Source organism: Peromyscus maniculatus, chromosome 4 (genome assembly GCF_049852395.1).
Source record: "Peromyscus maniculatus bairdii isolate BWxNUB_F1_BW_parent chromosome 4, HU_Pman_BW_mat_3.1, whole genome shotgun sequence".
NCBI lineage: Eukaryota > Metazoa > Chordata > Mammalia > Rodentia > Cricetidae > Peromyscus > Peromyscus maniculatus.
Genome location: NC_134855.1, coordinates 120,867,883 through 120,887,535, shown reverse-complemented (window position 1 = coordinate 120,887,535; position 19,653 = coordinate 120,867,883). Strand labels below are relative to the sequence as shown.

At 41.0% G+C, this 19,653-nt stretch overlaps 1 protein-coding gene across 13 annotated transcripts in view; it reads left to right on the top strand.

Annotated features, from left to right (window-relative positions):
- Positions 1-19,653, top strand: part of Kif16b (kinesin family member 16B) — a 286,551-nt gene that overhangs the window by 179,510 nt on the left and 87,388 nt on the right. For 7 of the 13 annotated variants that reach the window (XM_076570755.1, XM_042276359.2, XM_006983684.3 and 4 more), the window contains 6 exons: positions 4,958-4,990; positions 5,319-5,372; positions 7,966-9,309; positions 13,790-13,942; positions 17,676-17,772; positions 19,077-19,127. In XM_076570755.1, the coding sequence (XP_076426870.1) occupies positions 4,958-4,990; positions 5,319-5,372; positions 7,966-9,309; positions 13,790-13,942; positions 17,676-17,772; positions 19,077-19,127 (1,732 nt within the window). The remainder of the gene's footprint in view (positions 1-4,957; positions 4,991-5,318; positions 5,373-7,965; positions 9,310-13,789; positions 13,943-17,675; positions 17,773-19,076; positions 19,128-19,653) is intronic. The other 6 variants (XR_013050802.1, XM_006983685.4, XM_016002248.3 and 3 more) reach the window with 3 other exon arrangements.

The following is a 19,653-nucleotide window of genomic DNA, read 5'->3' as shown; positions in this document are numbered from 1 at the left end:
GCAGGTATCTGTGACCAGAGACATAGTACTTTATAAGGCTCAATACACCATGAAAATGTGGGGTCTCTTATTGTAATATAATAAGAATTCCAAGCAGACCATATATAGCTTTAAGAGATGCATGCACATCAGTTCGGTAGATCTACATAACTACAACCCAAAGTTGCTAATAAAAAATCCAAGTCTATCCAATGATGAATAATTTTTTTCCTGATTCCTAACCATATACCTGTTCAGACAATAGAATTAGCCATCCAGGCAGGAGACTTTACCAGTATGTCTGTCTCAGGTCACCTCTCTTGCCAAATGGGAACTCCTTCTAGATGTGCTGCAGTCTGGAGCTCAGTCTCTCATACCCCTTGCCTGTACCACTCTAGTGAATGGCTACCCATGTCCAGCCAGTGAAAGTCCTGGCTGGACATGGGTAGCCATTTCCTCCTGCTCCTAGGCCTGACTTTAGAGGTACCAAACTAATCAGTATTACTACAGCATAAGGCTACAAATATTTATGGTTTATGCTTATTTAAATTTTTCTTCATTTTCTTCTCTCTCTTTTAAAAATAATCACAGTCTCACTTTCAAAGTAATGGTGTGAACTCAGAAACTCCAACCCTCTCATTTTCTATTGCTGATGATAACAGGAATGTAAATTGCAAGATGTGCAGTTATACCTAAAAATGCTAGCTGTCTTTTAATGAAGAGAAAAGTTTATTCCTGGTAAAAATAGATGGTACGCTGTGCTTTTTGTTGGACCTAACACAGTATGTGTACCTCCAAATGTCATTTTCAAATGTTAAAAACAGCTGCAAAAATTACATCCTTTTATAGTTTTCTTTTTAATTATAACATTTAGAAAATTAGCATTTGGGGCCATGATAATCCCAGTAATGTAAGATAGTGAATTGTACTTGCTTAAAAATGTAGCCACATTTACATACAATTATACTTGATACACTGTCTAGATACTGACAGGCTCACACTTGTATTTTACAGTCTATTGTGGTATGCTAACTGAAATAATTATGGATTGTGGAAGGAAATGCATTTTAAAGTATGATCAGTAAGTATGTGATATTTAACAGAAGTTATATGCTATCAGCAACAATTCCTGTCCCCTCATGTTTAAAGTAAGATCTCTGACTCATGATGCTCTTCTCATATTGTTGGTGACCTTACTTCAGTTAAGAGATAGCACCAAGTAGGGGTTTTTTTTGCTGTTGTTGATTTTTTTAAATTTTAGTCTTTTCTAGAAAAGGGAATTATTATCTACCAGAGCACGCCTCTTCTTTGAATAGAAAATGGCTAAGATGTAGAAACAAGTCATAGAAAAGTCATTTCTCCTCTTCAGAACTAAAATAGGAATCTTCCTAATCAATAGATGCTGCCCTTCTGAAGGGCCAAAAGCTGTGGCTTCAAACATCTGAAGTTGATAGTTGCTGTCGATCAAGTGTCTCCCCCTCTTAATCCTACTCCAGTATTCGAAGCTGAAGATGTCTGCTGTGGAAAGCACTGATGTCATGAGCCCACAGACCTTGTATCCTCCGCCCAGCTGCTTGAAGATCCCAAGTCCTATGCCTAGTGAAGCACTTCTCATCCACTCAACTCATGCACTTACCCATTGCCACTCATCAGCTCTCCTTCCTGTTCTCATCTGCCCTTCCACATGTCTCTTCTGAAGTCTCAGCATCTGTCTAAGCCCTACTGTTATCTTGAGTGACTTAGGTGAACAATTTACCGTGTTGTCCGATTGGCTGGTACCCACTTTGTCAGCATAGAGACTGCTCTGATTTTCTCCTCTATCTTGTAGGCTCCATTTTGACTTCATTTCTTTTCTTGCTCAGTAGCTAATTCGTCTTTAGACTAATACTTGAATTTTTGTCTACCTATGTCTGCATTTGAGCTCTTTTCTGTGCTCCTACCAGCCATTTCCTGCATTTCCTCAGGCATCTCTGTTGAATACTACCGATAAACAAACAAACAAACAAACAAACAAACAATATATCAGCCTGAAAATTGGACCTCTGAAATCAACAATCTCAAAACTTGAGTGATGCCAGTGAGTCTTTCCCCCTCACTTTCTTTATCAGTTCTCTTCTACTATTTATTTTATTTTTGTTTTGGTTTAGAGACAGGGTCTACCTCTAATAGCCCAGTCTGGCTTCTCTTGCCTTAGCCTTTTTATTGCTAGGATGACACGCATGTACAATTCCCTCGCCCACTCGCCCTTTCTCCTCTTCCAAGTAATATCCCTGATATGTATGCCTCTTAGTCTCCTTGCTCTTGGCATGGAATCTTGCTTCTGCCTTCAGAGAGAAGCAGCCAGGCCGAGAACAGCACCCATACTTCCCTTTACCGTCTTTATTTGTCTCCTGGCTTCTTAGTTCACCTTCCCAGCTAGTCTTCAAAACCCCAGGCAGGTGTATTTGTCAAGTTTGAAGTCTTTAGTGAACTTCAAAGGCTTTTTGGAACGTGGTTTCTGATACCCTCCTGTAATCCATGCTTTCCCATGTTACCTGTGGGAAGCGAAAATCTGGTTTTAGTGGTATTTTCTTAAGTTCTATATCATACAAAAGAAAGAAAAACACTTGCCTTGATGCTAGCTTCTCCCATATTCTGGGACATTTTCTCCTGTGTGTGGCACACTGTTGCAGAACAGAGAGGGGCTATAATGTCTAGGATGTGCCATGTCTGCTGGTGTACCTCATTGCCTAACACTGCATTCACTTAACATTTGAAGCTACTGCTTAGGTAGACTGTAAAATCAGATATTATCACTTGTATTTTATGATCTCCCTGTCACCACACAACCCTTAGGAAAAATTGTGGCTCGTAATAAGTTTTGGAACCAAACTTGGATTCTGATGCTGCTCAATACATTAAGCCTCAGTTTCCTGCTTTGTGGTCTGAGGATGATTAATGTGTCAATGTCCTGCAATTTGGGGAACAACATGAAGATTCTGAATGTCTGGGTGTTGGAAACACATCTTAGAAGACAGGCTTTTATCCCAGTCCCTGGCTGCAGCTCTCAGAACAGCCTGCTCCACACATGTTGATGTCAAAGCAGTGGATGCTGGTAGGCATAGAGAGCTATATCACACAGAAGATGAAAACTAAGGTTAAAGGGGATTCTTTTAGGGAAATTTCTGACCTCAAAAGCATTTTAACCAGTCTTACCTTTGACTATGTAAATGTCCCTAGAAGGAATTAGCTATATGTTCAAGTTTACCAGGGGGCTGTGAAGATGGTTCCTGAACTTGAATCTCAGGCACCCACATAAAAATCAGCACAATAGCACATGTGTCGGTCATCCCAATGTGTCCCTACAGGGAATTAGAGAAGGGTAGAGACAGAGAATTCCCAGAAGCTCAAGGCACCCACCTAACCTGACATATACATCAGTGAAGAACAAGAGAGACTGTCTTAAACAAGGTAGGGGGGTGAGGTCTGGCCGCCCCCCACCTAAGGTTATCCTCTGACTTCTATTTGTATGTTACAGCACACATGTTCCTAAATACACACACAGAGAGAGAGAGAGAGAGAGAGAGAGAGAGAGAGAGAGAGAGAGAGAGAGAGAGAGAGGGAGGGAGAATAAAAGAGAAAGAAAGAGAAACACAACACTAAAAATATTTACTAGGGGGGCTGGAAGATGGCTCAGCGGTTAAGAGCACTGGCTGTTCTTCCAGAGGTCTTGAGTTCAATTCCCAGCAACCACATGGTGGCTCACAGCCATCTGTAATGAGATCTTGCGCCCTCTTCTGGCCTGCAGGGATACATGCAGACATTACACTGTATAATAAATAAATAAATAAATAAATAAATAAATAAATAAATAAATAAATAAATCTTTAAAAAATATTTACTAGGAATGATCATATCATACCTACTTAATGCACAGCCATATGGGCTGGGTTCCATGGTTACCAGTTATCTGTCTCCATGACTGATCTTGTGTGGACACCTATGCCTATACTAAGCTACAGATTGATTATGTTCACTTGACATAGCATAAATATCAACAGAAACAATTTTCAGTGAAAGGTAAGTTCTTGTATTTTATATCACAAATCTGAACAAGACTTACAAAATAAGTCAACAGAGGGTGCTTTGGAAGCAGGTTGTTATGGATTCAATGCTGGCTCCACCACACATTACCATTGTGACCTGGAACAAGTTCTGGAGACATCCAAGCTTTGGGTTCCTTGTCTGTAACTTGGAGATACAGTTTGCAGCCTTAATATTCTTAGAGGACAAAGGGAACAGCCCGTGCCAATCAGCATGACTGTTCTTGTGCCCTAGATGCACAGTTGTGCTTACAAAAGCAACCAGACACCTTCTAGCCCCAATGGAAGTGAGAAGAGATCCCTTTGAATCCTATCTTCGAACACTGTAAAATCATCTGTGTTGCCAGTTTGGATCTGCACATGGTCCATGGAAGATAGTTTATGGTGTGTTGTTCCCTAGTTTAGCTTTGCAGCAGTATCTGCCATCTACAACAGAGAAATGTGTATATTCGAGCGTTACAATTCATGGTGTTCAATTGAAAAGTGAAACCTATTTCCTCATGTCAGGGAAATTGGCTTGTGTTGTCAGAATTTAAAAATTCTACATGACCGGCTTTCCATTATTTTGTTACTACTGTGTGACTTTGTGTAGTCTCATAGACCCCACTGTCACTCAGCACATCTGAGCCTCTGAGTAGCGTTACTATGATACAGCACTAAAAGAAGGGCTTTGCTATGCACAGTAACTATTTGTGCTCAGTAGTCAACCAAGTGTGAAAAACAGCAAGCTAACTTTCTGGAGCGTTTGCTTCATGCACTTACTGGGAAATGTGTTATTTGATCTATGCATGACCATTGCCTTTTAAGTACCTTACTGCTTTTCTCCTGGTGTTTCTTCCTGTTGAATTGTTTTCTTAATGGATGTCTGTGCTCTCTCCCATCTACCTCCCTGGCAGTCTTTTCCCTATAAAAGGACCCATCTGTCTAAGGTAGATTCTCCTTCTTACTTACTCATCAGTGACTAAGCTGCATGGAATAGACATGCTTAGCATTTAGAAGTTGTGTTTAATTCTGTTTTTTTTTAACTACAGTAATATTTTATTTTCTTTCAAATCAAATCTGTTCTCTTCAGTCTAAGTTCAAACACCTAAATTATATCTAATTTCTAATCATAGTGATAGAGCAAAGAATGCACTTTAAACTTGCTAATCCATAGTAATTAAAGCAATAGACAAATCTGTGCTCCAGTGTGTTAATCTGTGTGCAGAGAGAAAAGCTCCTTTATGGAAGTGACATATTTTCATTTGATTTCACCAGACTTGAATTTGAGAGACAGCAGCGTGAAGAACTTGAAAAACTGGAAAGCAAAAGGTAAGTTGTGAGGCCCACATGTCAAGCTGCTGTCTGGGATGCTCTCTCAGTATCCTTCTTGAGTTCACGTCTTCTGTTTCCATGGTTCCCTCTAGCTCTGAGCCTGCTATTTACATATCTAATGCCTGCAGGTACTTTCTTATAAGGGATTGACTTTACGTCATCTTTCAATTTTCACAGCAGTTCATCTTCAAATACTTGTGAGAAAAGGGGAATAGTCAGTAAATTAAACATCTGAGCTCTGTTGAAATTTAACCTCAAATCTTTTCTTAGTATTCTTGGGTTTTTAAAAAGTCACGAGTCTATAAAGATAAAACATCAAAAGCATTTTCCTTCCTAACAACCCATCTCCAACCTTTTAATTAAGTAAAATAAGATTTATTTATTTTATTTTAAGTATACACATATTTTGCCTGCACATATCTATGTAGTTTTCTCTCCTTGTCCCGCCAAGCCTGGGCAGTCCCTTAGCCCACTTATAAAATAAGCATACAGACGCTTATATTATTTAAACTGCTTGGCCATTAGCTCAGGCCTAACATTGTGTAGCTCTTACTCTTATATTTAGTCCATTTCTATTAGTCTATCTATACTTTGCCACGTGGCTCGTGGCTTACTGGTGCCTTACATCTTTCTTGTCCTGGAGGCGGCTTCATGCAGTCTCCTCCTTCCCTTCCTGTTCCCTTAATTCTCCTCTCTGTTAGTCCCGCCTATACTTCCTGTCTGGCTACTGGCCAATCAGTGTTTTTTTAATTAACATATTTGCCATACAGAACATCCCACAGCATATCTATATGTGCACTATATGTTTGCTTAGTGCCCACAGAAGTCAGAACAGAGCACTGGATGCCCTAGACCTGGAAGTGGAGTTACAAATGTTTGTGAACCCCCATGTGTGACTTGTGAGCCCTAATCCTCTGGAAGAACAGCCAGTGCTCTTTATTCAGAGCTGTTATCTCTCCTCCCCACTGTGTGTGTGTGTGTGTGTGTGTGTGTGTGTGTGTGTGTGTGTGTGTGTGAGAGAGAGAGAGAGAGAGAGAGAGAGAGAGAGAGAGAGAGAGAGAGAGAGAGAGAGAGAGAGCGCACACACAGTGGTTCTCCACTTTTGGGTCACAACCACTTTCCAGGTAGAATGACCCTTTCACAAGGGTTGCTTAAGACCATCAGTAAACACAGATATTAGCATTACAGTTCATAACAGTAGCAAAATTATAGTTATGAAGTAGCAATGAAATAATTTTATGGTGGTGGAGCTTCGCAACACAAGGGTCATAACATTAGGAAGGCTGAGAACCACTATCTTAGACCAGTGCTCTCCCACTGAGCTATATCCCTAGGCTTTGATTTTTTTTTTTTTTTATTGCTTTACTTTGCTTGCTTTTAGATAGGGATTCAGTGTATGACCTAGGCTGGCCTGCTGCATCTGCCTGCCAAGTGCTGGGATAACAGGCGTATACCACAACAGCCAACATCATTGTCCTTTTAAAAATCTTTACTTTTTGTACAGCTATTGGTGTTTTCCCACCTGTAATTAATTTTTCTTCTTCTTTGCTTGCTTTCATTTGGGGATATATATATATATATATATATATATATATATATATATATATATATATATGGCTGCTTAATTGAGATATGTTCTAAAATATCCTTTGTTTAATTCAATCATAGTTTTTCTTTTCCTTTGCTCTACTTAACAAGTCAGGAAGTAGATCAAGGGTAGGTAGGCATTGAAGAAGTTAAGGCCAGAGAGGATCTCCAGCATAGTTACCTACTTCTAGAATTTGGGGTTAAACGATAGCTCATGGGAATGAGTTTAATGTCCAGTATCAAGTAGATGAGGAGTTTGGGTGCCAGGGGATGGAGGCCAACTTTGAGCACTGTCATTCCATGCTCTTGCTTTGGAGGCCACTCCACCTCCCCAAGCTGTTGTAGTGCCAAATAAGAATCAATTGTGCCTCTATAGAAAACACAGCATGTGACCCCTGTGTGTTCAAGTGTCCTGACAGACTCCAGTTGTTTCCAGTGCTGTAGCCCGTTTTGATGATTATAATTTGCTCTGAACCAGTTTTAAATGCTAAAGAGCATATAGGATTCTGTTTTGGACTGAAACAATCTACTGTCCATTATTTTGGCTTTGTTATTCAACCCCAGTGAATTGAAGACAGCAGAAAAATTTACTTAATGTCATCTTGTAACTGAATGTCTGTTGCAGTTTAGTCATTGGGCTGAATAAAACTAGCCACATTTAAATTTAAATTGGACATGGTGTTTTTCTCTTTGAGCTCAGTGGGATTTTTTAATTATGCCATGAATAACACATGATTCTAGGCTTCACAAAGAACTGATACCAGAAGCTACTCCAGGAGAGTAGGCACACGATATACTGGACAGTAAATAAAATAAAATGAAAATGAAATAGCATGCTTCTGAAAATGTGAAAGGGAAACACTTCCTCTTCATTTGTTTTAATGAAAGGTTGGCTTTATGTTGCCTGAGTGTTTTCAGAACAGTCCAGTTAGGGGAAAGTTGGACCAAAGCTGAAGGCTGAACGTAGTGATCAAATAGTGACCAATCAGCATTTGCATTGCAGGAAACTCATCGAAGAGATGGAGGAAAAGCAGAAATCGGACAAGGCGGAACTAGAGCGAATGCAGCAGGAGGTGGAGACCAGGCGCAAGGAAACCGAGATCGTACAGCGGCAGATCCGCAAGCAGGAGGAAAGCCTCAAACGCCGCAGCTTCCACATTGAAAACAAGCTTAAGGACCTGCTGGCTGAGAAGGAAAGGTTTGAGGAAGAGAGGCTCCGGGAGCAGCAAGGCCTTGAACAGCAGAGGAGACAGGAAGAAGAGAGCTTCTCCCGCATCAGAGAGGAGCTTCGCAGGCTCCAAGAGCTCAACAGCCATGAGCAGGCCGAGAAGGTTCAGATATTCCAGGAGCTAGACCGGCTGCACAAAGAACAAGATGCCCAGAGCACCAAGCTGCAGCTGGAGAAAAGGAGGCTGGAGGAGCAAGAGAAGGAGCAGGTGCTGCTGGTGGCACAGCTGGAGGAGCAGCTGCGGGAGAGGCAGGAGACTGGTCCACTGCTGTGTCCTGGAGAGGTCCAGCGGGCCCAGGAGGAAAAGAGGGAACTAGAAGGCATCCAGGAAGCCCTCTTGCAAGCCAAAGAGGCTGGAGCACAAGGGGACCACAACTGTGGGGATGAACTGGAAAGGGCTCAGCAGTACTTCTTAGAGTTCAAGAAAAGGCAGCTTGTCAAGCTAGCAAATCTGGAGAAGGACCTGCTCCAACAGAAAGACCTCCTAAGCAAAGAAGTCCAAGAAGAGCAGGAAGCCCTGGAGCATGTAAGATGTGAAGTCCAGGAGGAACGTAGCTTGTCGGCAACAGATAACAGTAGCATCCCTTTCCGGCCTGAAGGTCTAGAGAAAATAAAGACTGCACAGTCCAGGCTACAGAGTAAAGAGCGCCAGCTGAGGGACCTTCTGCAAAATCATTTGCCAGCTCTGCTGGAAGAAAAGCAGAGAGCTCTTGACATCCTTGACAGAGGCGCCCTGGGCCTAGACAATACACTCTACCAAGTAGAGAAAGAAATGGAAGAAAAAGAAGAGCAGATCACACGGTACCAGGAGAATGCTAGCCAGCTGCAGCAGCTCCGGGCCACCTTCGAATTCACAGCTAATGTCGCCCGACAGGAAGAGAAGGTGAGAGAAAAGGAAAAGGAGATTCTGGAGTCCCGGGAGAAGCAGCAGAGAGAAGCATTGGAGCAGGCCGTGGCCAAGCTAGAGCAGAGGCACTCTGCCCTGCAGAGGCGCTCTACCCTGGACCTGGAGATCCAGGAGCAGAGGCAGAAACTTGGCTCTCTCCACAGCATGGAGCAGCCAGGACTGTGGGCCAGTCTGGAGGCCAAACAAGAGGTCCTTGAGAAGGACCCTGCAAGGTAAGACTAAGGCAGAGGGAGCGAAACATAGGGCAGGCATGCATGATTGCTTATATTCTGCCTCTTGTGGCTGCTCACTGTCTGGAGAAGTGCTTCTTGTAGACTTTATGCTCTCTAATACATAGGCAAAAGGCTTTAAAAACAAACAAACAACAAAAAAAAAACTCAACCTAAGAAAAGCACCCCTAAGAATTTTTGTTTGTTTTTACATAAGATCCTTGTTTTAGAATCATTGACTTAAAGTTGAGAAAAGCACATAGACAAAAACAAAGTTCTGGTCCTTCACTGAACTGACCTATGGAATGTGTGTCCTAATAGTTTGACAAGTGCAGTTCCTGGCAGAGTTTCAATCTAGATTCCCACCTTGATCTCCCTCTTATTCCTGCCCCCCCCCACCCTTTTTCCCTTTTCATCCCTTTCATTGCTTTCTCACCACCCCACTTCTTCCCCTCTCCCACATGTGTCCTTCTTCACCAGGATTTCATATCTTCTATGTGAGAGGCTCTGGCCACAGTGAAGTCCTGTCTCCCCACCCCCCCACCCCCCCACCCACCCCCCCGCCAGAGTTCATGCATTGTGAATCCCGAACTGGTTCCTACAAATTGAAGAGAACTAAAATCAGGTAGATGTCCCACCCTTAAAGTCAGCATTTTAGAAAGAAAACTGGGAAATGAGCACTCCTGACATGGTAAAGAAAGAATATTTATCTTTCTATTCTGTTGCCATGAATACCAGGAGTAGACTCTGAAACATGTAAATATTGAAACCTAGGAGTGCCTTTTCTGGTATTCTGCAGTCATGCTAAGAGTCCTAGAGAGGTTAGAGGCCACTTATGTGATTTGTCTCTTACTTCGTGGATGGCCTTGACCACTTAGGTCTCATTTCTTTTAGCTCCATACTCAGGTCAGTTATCTACAAAAAACAAAGCTCTTGCTCCACAGGGATCAAGAGATAATTTACACTGAGCCAATGCTGAGTGGCTACTCAGGGAACACAGATTTTACTTGTCCTGAGGGACATGGTCTACTATGGAAGTGGTCACATAGAGTTTTCCAGAACAAATCAAAATCCTAAATCATGCATTTACCAAATGCATTGGTGACATCAGTGGATTCTATAGACTGGGAAAAAAAAATCTCAACTATAGGTTTTAGATGCTATCTGATGACATTGTTAGCTATAAGATTGGTGGAGCTTAGGCATGTCAAGTTTAGGGACACATTCCAAGGGATTTATCTAGAGAATCAAACGGTTGTTGGGTCAGATATACACATAACTGCTAAGTGACTATTAACAGAAATAAAGATTGCCCAAAGTAAGTTTAGCTCTCTATCTGTAAAATTCCAACTGTTCATATCACTAATTGCTAATTACTGTATTTATTCAATCAGTCTGCAGAATCTTTAACATAGGTGTGGCTTTTTCAGGGAACTCCTGTTTATAGGTTGTTGTTGTTTGTTTGTTTGTTTTTTAAAGACTGTCTCTCACTGTCTGGCTGAATTGTGCTACTCATGCCCTCCAACTCATGAAGATCCGCCTGCCTCTGACTCTGGAGTGCTGGGATTAAAGGCATGTACCACCATGCCCTGCCTCTGTTCAGAGTTCTTAACTGAAGCCTGTTTGGGAGGACCTGGAACTCGGTCTTATCGAACCCATAATCAGCAGTACTCTGTCTATTAGCCTTAAGACCCCAACTTAGCATTTGGCAGAGGCATGGGTACAGTGGTTGAGACACGGCAAGACCTTCTCAGAAGTGTTAAATGTGTCTCTTACCCATCATTTTCCTGAGAAGGTCAAGACGGCTTCCTTTTAAGTGATCTGCTTATCCTATGGATTCCATTTACCGTCACTCTCTGGTAATTCCTTCAGGCAAAACAGAAACAAAATAACAACCAAAACCATAATGTTATTATTTCAGAGAAGTAGGTCGGAGGTTTAAGAAAATGATTGCAGGTATGTTATGTAAATGAAATTGCTGGACAAAGCTCTAGCCCCAGGAATTTTAAAGTAGTGGAGGGCATGCTCTCAATTTGTATCCTGCAGTGTGCAGTAAGAGGCAGCCTGAGCTTTTAGCTTGATGTCCCTGACTTTTGTCAACCAGTCATTCAGTATTAATACTCTGTAATAGCAGACATGGTTTTGAAATTTCTGTGGAAGTGATTCCTTGGTGTCAGCAATCCTCCAGAAAGCTCACAAGAAGGCACTTAGCCTCCCGAGTGCCGATGAAATAGACTTCTCTACTATCTAATTCAGGCCGATGAATTCTGGGCACTTTGCTTTGCCTGCAATGCTTCAGCAGCTTTCTACGGACATTCCTGCTGCTCTTTTCTTGCAGGACTGCCTGTGCAGCCTGACTTGGCCCCTTGTGAAATTGACCAACTGAAATATTGAAGCCACATGGCACCAGATGGGGCAGCACTGCACTGGATAGGGTTTCTCATTCGTTCCCTGGTGACTTAGGAACTGGTGAAGTCATGCCACTGCCTTCCTTTCCATTGCTGTTCATTCCAGCTGGCCCAGTGGCATGCGTCAGGCAGCACCACTAGAAAGCCCTCATGTCACCATAGGAGAGAGAAGATGAAAACTGCTAATACTCAATGTTTGACCAGTTCTATTATCAGAGTCCTCAAAAATGATGCTGCTGCCCCCCAATGAGGAACAATCCCGTGTAGCTCAATTGTGTTTAAAATGGCATGTATCCTGTCCCTGAGTCTTCCTATGAAGAAGGGACACCACCCCCAGGCAGAAGATAGGCTATTTTAACCTGTAGTTGTTATATTACTAGTGGGGACTAGTGACACACAGAAAGTAGCAGATTAGGGGCTTCATTTAGGTTCATTTCTTGCCCAGCTGTTAGTGGGCTGGTATGGTAGCTGAAATATAGATAAGCCAGTACTTCACATAGCATGTTTTTCATGTACTATCCTGTTTGACTCTTGCTATCTATATAAATCTCACTGGGTCTTTAGGGCCCCAATCAAACCTTCATGCTAAGTCACCTCTGTCCAGATTTTCTAATGTCTTAGCCTGAAAGAACACCTGTGAGAAAACCCAAGAGGCATCAGGAGATCATGCTGTCTTCTGCTTGCATCCTGTTTGCCATTGCTGAGACCCTGTTGAAAGCAGGCCTTGATTCTTTGCCATCCATGTGGTCCCTCACACCCTTCTTATTTGTTGGTAGTCGTAGTGTTTTTGAGATAGGGTCTCATGTGACCTTTACTGTCCTCAAACTACACAGCAGAGGATGACCATGAACCCCCATCTACTTCCACCTCCCAGATTTACAGATGTGGGCCATCATGCCCAGATCCTTATATTCCCACTCCTCTTCTGAAAATACTGGATGCTCTGCAAATGGATGCTCAGGAAACTTTTCCTCGTCATTAGATAAATAAGACCTGAGTTGAACTGAAAGCTTCCTCCTGTGGAAGTCATGAGTGCTTCCCCTACTGATCACAGAATCACATCTCTGAGAATTAAGAGCATGGCCTTCATGTTCAAGATTAAAAAAAAAAAAAAGGCAAGTTACTGATGGTAGCACCAGGGGGTTGGCAGCATCAAGATGTGTCAGCATTTGACACTAAGATCTCTGAATTTGGGAGACTAAAAAAATGAAAGAGATTAGTTGAGCTCATTTGATCCCTAGATAAGTAGAAATCCAGATCCAGTACCTGTCTGTTTTCACACACTGAGTGGGCTGTGGTCTTCAGCTGCTGAGTCCTATGTTCCTGAGGCTAAATCTGCCCGCAAGCCTGACCCTTCAGCCTCACTGTTTAGGATTCAGATTCACCTGGCTAAGCTTTTCATACAGTTCAGAGTTTATAAAATGTACCAGTTGTCATCAGCAATAATGGTTTTTGGTTTCACAATTTGTGGCTCATTTTAATTTCTCATCTAAATCAACTTTTATTTCTTAGATTTCTCTCCCTTGGTCCCCCCCCCCCCCCATTGTCTCTACCTTGGCCAAAGTGCCTTCCTGGATTCTGTGGCACAATTTCTTTGATGTGATTGGTTTCTGTCCTTGGAGCATCTTCCACTGTTATCTCCAAATGACCACAATTCCAATGACCTTTGAAGACTCAGCCCAGAACTATGTTCGGATAGATCTTGTCAAGTGGAAGTATTTAACAGAATTTTGATATGTAGTCCACAACCAACTCCTGTTTAGTCAAGGTTTAAGGGATTCAAAATCCTGGCCAGTGCCTCTAAAGAAGGACTTGCTTACAACACAGCAGAAGTGCTTTTGTCCTTAGTGGCCGGGTAGTCCAAGCCTTGGATGCCTGAAACTCTTGTCTCTTCTCATGGCTCATTTTCACCTTGTTCCTTTTTCTGTATGTGACACCTTTTCTACTAGAAGGGAAAACATCTTGCCCTAGAGTTCTTTCTGCCTCCCCCGGGGGTTTTTAGAATAGTTCCCTATAGAGAATGTGTTCATGTAATACTATTAATTAATGGAGTTATATGGTTCACATCTTTTTAGGTCAGAACATGATATCCACCAGCTGAAACAGAAGATCTGTGAGGTGGATGGTGTTCAAAGACCTCATCATGGGACCTTAGAGGGAAAGACTTCTCTTTCCAGCTTGCTACCCAGTGCTGACAACTCTCATCTGGCTCCACTGATGGATGCCAGGTACTCAATATTCACCTGATGCCATGCTTTGCTTTGATTCTATGTAATGACCTATTGGCTAGTTTACCTCTGAAGGGATTTATTAAACGCAATAGTAATACTGTGCTTGAGATGTCCTCTGTCTTGGCCTGTGGCTGGGCTGGAGGGATTTATCAAACGCAATAGTAATACTATGCTTGAGATGTCCTCTGTCTTGGCCTGTGGCTGGGTGAGTGTGAAGAGAATCAAGGACCTAAGAAGTGGTCAGCCAAATCAAAGAAATCAGGTTTCAAATAGTTTGTATGAGATGGTAGAATGAAAAGATGCAGAGAAACCAACTCATCCAGAGCAAAGTGCTGCAGAGGCCAGGTTGGGAGAACCAGTTTGGAGAATTAATTGAATTTTTCCATGGGGGAATTATCTAACTGGGCAGCCTTGCAGTCTGAATTTAGGAGCTCAGTGTTTGAAATGTGTTCAGAGTGGCATGAGCCTCCTTTCCCTCTTAGTATAAGTCTGTGTTTTCCATGGGACCAGTTTAAAATTGTCCATAAGGTTGAGGAAGTCATCTGTACAATACCCAGCATTTTAGAAAAGTGTCTCATCTGTTGGTCAGCAGTACCAAACACTGATAAGATCTTGCAAATATTTACAAATACTTATTTATTGAATGTATGAAAGCATAAATAAGGAAATAATTTAATTTAAAATAACCCATATAGTGCTGGGAAGATAGCTGACTTGATAAAATGATTGCCTTTTAGACTGCAGACCCAAGATCCTGGGTGCTGTGGAATGTTCTGAATGTCTTGTGGGAGCCATTCTCGGTTTCCTCGTGGCTTTACCCAGCAGGTCTGCATAAAGGATGATTAGGACCACGGGCCTGAGTGCAGGTGTCTGAGATGGTCTGCACTTGGCTGTGCTGTGGGATTGTCTGTATGTCAAATTGCTCTGATTGGTCAATAAATAAAACACTGACTGGCCAGTGGCTAGGCAGGAAGTATAGGCGGGACTAACAGAGAAGAAAAATAAAAGAACAGGAAGGCAGGAGTCACTGCCTGGAGCCGCCACCAGGACAAGGAAGATGTAAAGTACCGGTAAGCCACAAGCCGCGTGGGAAGGTATAGATTTGTAGAAATGGATTAATTTAAGCCATAAGAACACTTAGCAAGAAGCCTGCCACGGCCATACAGTTTGTAAGCAAAATAAGTCTTTGTGTTTACTTGGTTGGGTCTGAGTGGCTGTGGGACTGCCGAGTGACAAAGATTTGTCTTGAGTGTGGGCAAGCAGGAAAACTCTAGCTATACCTGGGAACTAAAATAAAACCAAAAACAAAGCCAGGCATAATGAAACATTTATAATCCCAACACCAAGGAGACAGACATGAGTGGATCCCTGACCAACTACCTTAGCCTACTTGTGAAGTTCCAGTCCAATAAATGACCCTTTCTCAAAAAAGTATGAATAAATGGCACCTGAGAAATGGCAACATCCAAGATTGTCCCCTGTCCTCAACTACATGTGCATCCATCCATACATGAACATGTATAGACACTCAAATACACATATACACATGAATGAATGAATGAATGAATGAATGGAAAGGAGGGAGGGAGAAAGAGAGGAAAGAAAGACAGATGGCCCTATCTGTGGAATTGGAGGACACAATCCTATACTTAAATCATGATTGCTTTGGACAGTCGGAGCTACTGGAAGTTATTTTACAATTAAAATATATCTCTCTTAACTTCCTCCCTCCAAGCCCTCCCATATATACCTCCCTGCTCTGCTTCAAATTCATAGCCTCTTTTTCACTAATTGTTATTGTATGCATACATGTATATGCATATATATTCCTAAATATAACCTGTTCAGTCTGTATAATGTTGTGTGTATGTATGTTTTCAGGACTGACTATTTGGCACTGGACAACAAATTGGTGTGCTCTTTTCTGGAGAAGACTGTCTCTTCTTTCAGCCTTCCTCAGTTGCTGATAGTTCTTTGTGTAGGGATGGAGCCTCATGGGCTTTTCCCCATCCACTTTGGCATGTCTATTGGCATCATTCTTGTTCAGCTCATGTTGGTGAGATTTTATGGGTGTAGGTTTTGATGTTACCAGAAGACACACTCTCCCTGATCCCCTGGCTCTTAGAATCTTTGTACCCACCTCTTCCAACATATTCCCTGAGCCTTAGCTGCAGGAGTGTTTAGTAGATGTATCTATTGGGACTGGGCTCCACAACTCTGAATTTTGATTGGTTGTAGTTTCCTATAGCAGTCTCCATCTGTTGCAAAGAGAAATTTCCTTGAGGAGGTGAAGACTACACTTATTTGTGGATATAAGGGCAAATATTTAGAATGTAGTTAGGGATTATGATAGTTTAGTAAATTAGTGGTTGTAGATTTTCCTCCAGTAATCATGACTTCACTATCACTAGGTAGTTAGCTGAGTTTCCAGTACCAGGCATGATTTCCCTCCTCTTGAATGAGCCTTAAGTCTAATTCGAGAGCTGTTGGTTACCTCCAAGGTATGTGTGCTATTGCTGCACCCTTACATATTGCAATGCTGGTTAAAATTATCTATGTACTTATACACAGAGTTAAATTTTTATTATAGGCTTGTTTTAGGTAAATAGTTAATAGTACGATTATGCAGACCTTTTTCAGACATCCTTAATGTTATTGTTACCTCCCTCCCTCCATCTTCTGAAGTTACCTCCCTCCACTTTGCCTGAAGAGCTGCCCTGTTTTCCCACTTTCCTTATCAAATCTCTTGTATCCTATTATTCCTCTTGACTGTTTCCTCTGCTGGAATAACTCTGGCCGACCAGAGACTTCACTGAACACAACTTTGAAGGTCAAGGCTGGTGATGAGATTTTATATAGATTCAGATACTTCCTGTGAGACACTAGATTTTACTTGACACCTACTTTACAAGTCAATAGTTTCTGACTTCCTTTCTGTTTTGGCTCTGTGACAAGCAATCCACATGGCAGAAACCTTTCAGATGTGGTCTCAGTGGCCACATGTAGATAACCTAGTTGGAGTTAGAAGATAGTCAGGGAGAATGTAAGACACTGTTCTAGATAAACAGTTAATATTCATAGAGTATGTCTTCCATTTCTTTTCAATTTTTAGTAATCATCATAAATGGCCTTATGCATAAGAAATAACTATCATTCATGTCTTCTTTTTCCAAATGAGGAAACCCAGTGGTCTGTCATACAGTGGAATCTGTGAGCACAGGGCCTCTGGCTTCCATGGCTATGATTTGCCTTTAGCCTGCAGTGTGCTGTTGATGATAAGATTCAGGGAGGGTTGCAGTGGAATAGCCTACTCTCCATTCAATTGCAGTTTCTTCTTATTTATTTATGTAATCCTGTCTCATTTGGGGAAAGACCAGAGAGTGAATGCATAGTACCAGACTCCTTAGAAAGAAGAAAATAGTTTGGAATCCCAAATTTTTATTTATATGGAATAAATAAAACAAATACCAGGATTTTCAAGTCCTGATAAGGCTTTGCTTTTTGTTTTTGTTTTTCTAAATAGCACACATGAGATAAAAGACATGATACCTCTCTTTCAGAGTCTGGACTATTTGACTTAATATGATGGTCTCTAGTTTCATCATATATGTACATACATGGCCTTAAGAATGAAATGACCCCTATTGTATGGGGTGTCTTGAAGGTATACATAGTGACCATGTGTAGCAGTTAGATGTATTCAAAGCTGTCACATTTCTATCATTTTCAGGATCAGTGCTTACATTGAGGAAGAAGTCCAAAGACGCCTTCATGATTTGCACAGGGCAGTTGGTGATGCCAGCCATGCACCTGCTGATGTGATGAAGGTGAGCTAAAGGAGCCAGGTTATACAGTCATTACTGCTGCTTAATGAAAATTCAGATGTGGAATGTTTCAGAAAGAGCACTTATTGTCAATGGATGGACCTGAGTAGTTTTCAGATAGAATTCATTGAAGAGTAGCTTATTTTACAGTTTTGTAATTCTAAGGAAACATTGATTAGGTACACATGTTAAGGTTCTTCATGTTCTTTATTTGCTTTGATTCCTAAAAATTTTACATGTAACATTTTGTTTTCTTCCCAAATAAAACAAATTTCTGTAATACATAATTTACTTTGTAAGTTATTCCAAGTAGACATATACTTTTCTACTTGAGATGTATACTTTTGTAAGTTTATTTTTATCAAATGATAGTTCATGTCTTTTGTATTAGCATATATAAATTTTACAAAGTAATTTTTTTTGTGATACTTTTGTCCATACATACAAGATAATTTTACATATTACACCATCACTCTCTTGCATCCCCCACCCCTTGATCTCTATCCACATCTTTAATTTTGCATTTCTTCTGTTTTTATGCCCTGATAGGGCTTAGTCTTTGTTTTGTTTTGATTTTTTTTCTAAATTGCTCATTTGAGAATAAAGACTTGATACCTCTATTTGAATCTAGATTATTTTGTATAATGTGACGGTCCATCCCAACCATTTGCCTGTAATTGACACAGTTTGGCTTTTCTTTATGGCTGAATGAAACTCCATTGTGCATATGCATATATGTATATATATACACACATATACATACATATATAAACACACACACACACACACACACACATATATCACATTTTCTTTATCTATTCACACATTGATGGGTACCTCTCCCATTTCCTAACTTGCCTATTACAAATAGTACTGCATAAATATAGCCATGTAGGTTTCTCTGGTCCATGAAGACTCTGAGTACTTTGGATGTACTTTCAGAAGCAGTATACCTAAGTCATATAGGACCTGTATGTGCAGTTTTGTTAGTTTTTTTGTTTTTGTTTCTGTTTTTGAGACACCATTTTACTGAATTCCATAACTTGTAGGCTAAGGAAATCTTGATTGTAATTTTGCTGTTTAAACTTAACATTAGAAGTTAGTGGTTCAGATCTCTGTCCTGCAAATAAATGAATAAGAGACTTGTTTACTTTGGGAATGTAAATCCTGTGGAAAGGTTGTCATTTGAATGACAGGTATGTTTCTTTAGAATTTTGTTCTCATAAACACTTGTAATAGACTCAGTTTTTTCTCCCCTCTATGAGCATGCTATAATTTAATACAGAAGGCTTTTCTCTTCTTTTCAGAGTAATGAGGAACTTCACAATGGCACCACACAACGTAAGCTAAAATATGAGGTAGGTAGCGATTTTTCAGATTGATAGGGTTGCTTAAATTATGGCATGCTTGTGTGATTAAATTTTCTTAATGTTTAGTTGCATAATTAGAATTTTGAAGTCCCAGTGAGATTAATGGCTAATAGAGAAGGCAAACTATTATATAGACATAAAATTAAAGGGAATCCTGCAGGCCTGAAACTGCTTTGGCTTTATTTGAATGGCCTGTATCTGTGCCCGGTTTCTCATTAGCAACAGTATCCTTTCCCTTGGTCTGCATTTAAAAGTCAGAATTATATAATCAGAGTCAGATTATATAGAGGGGGGTTGGAAATGAAACTGAGAACTTCTCAATGTTTTTAAAAAACTTGTTCATTTTATAGAGAGATAGTTGGCAGTGGCACAAGAAAACCTTTGACCAATTAGCTTATCTTGTCTCTCTGGTGGACAGATGCTATTAGAGCATACAATTGTTAAGAATTCACTCATGTTTTCTTCCACCAAGGACAATGTCATTCTCATATAGCCCAAGTACTTTTTTTTTTTT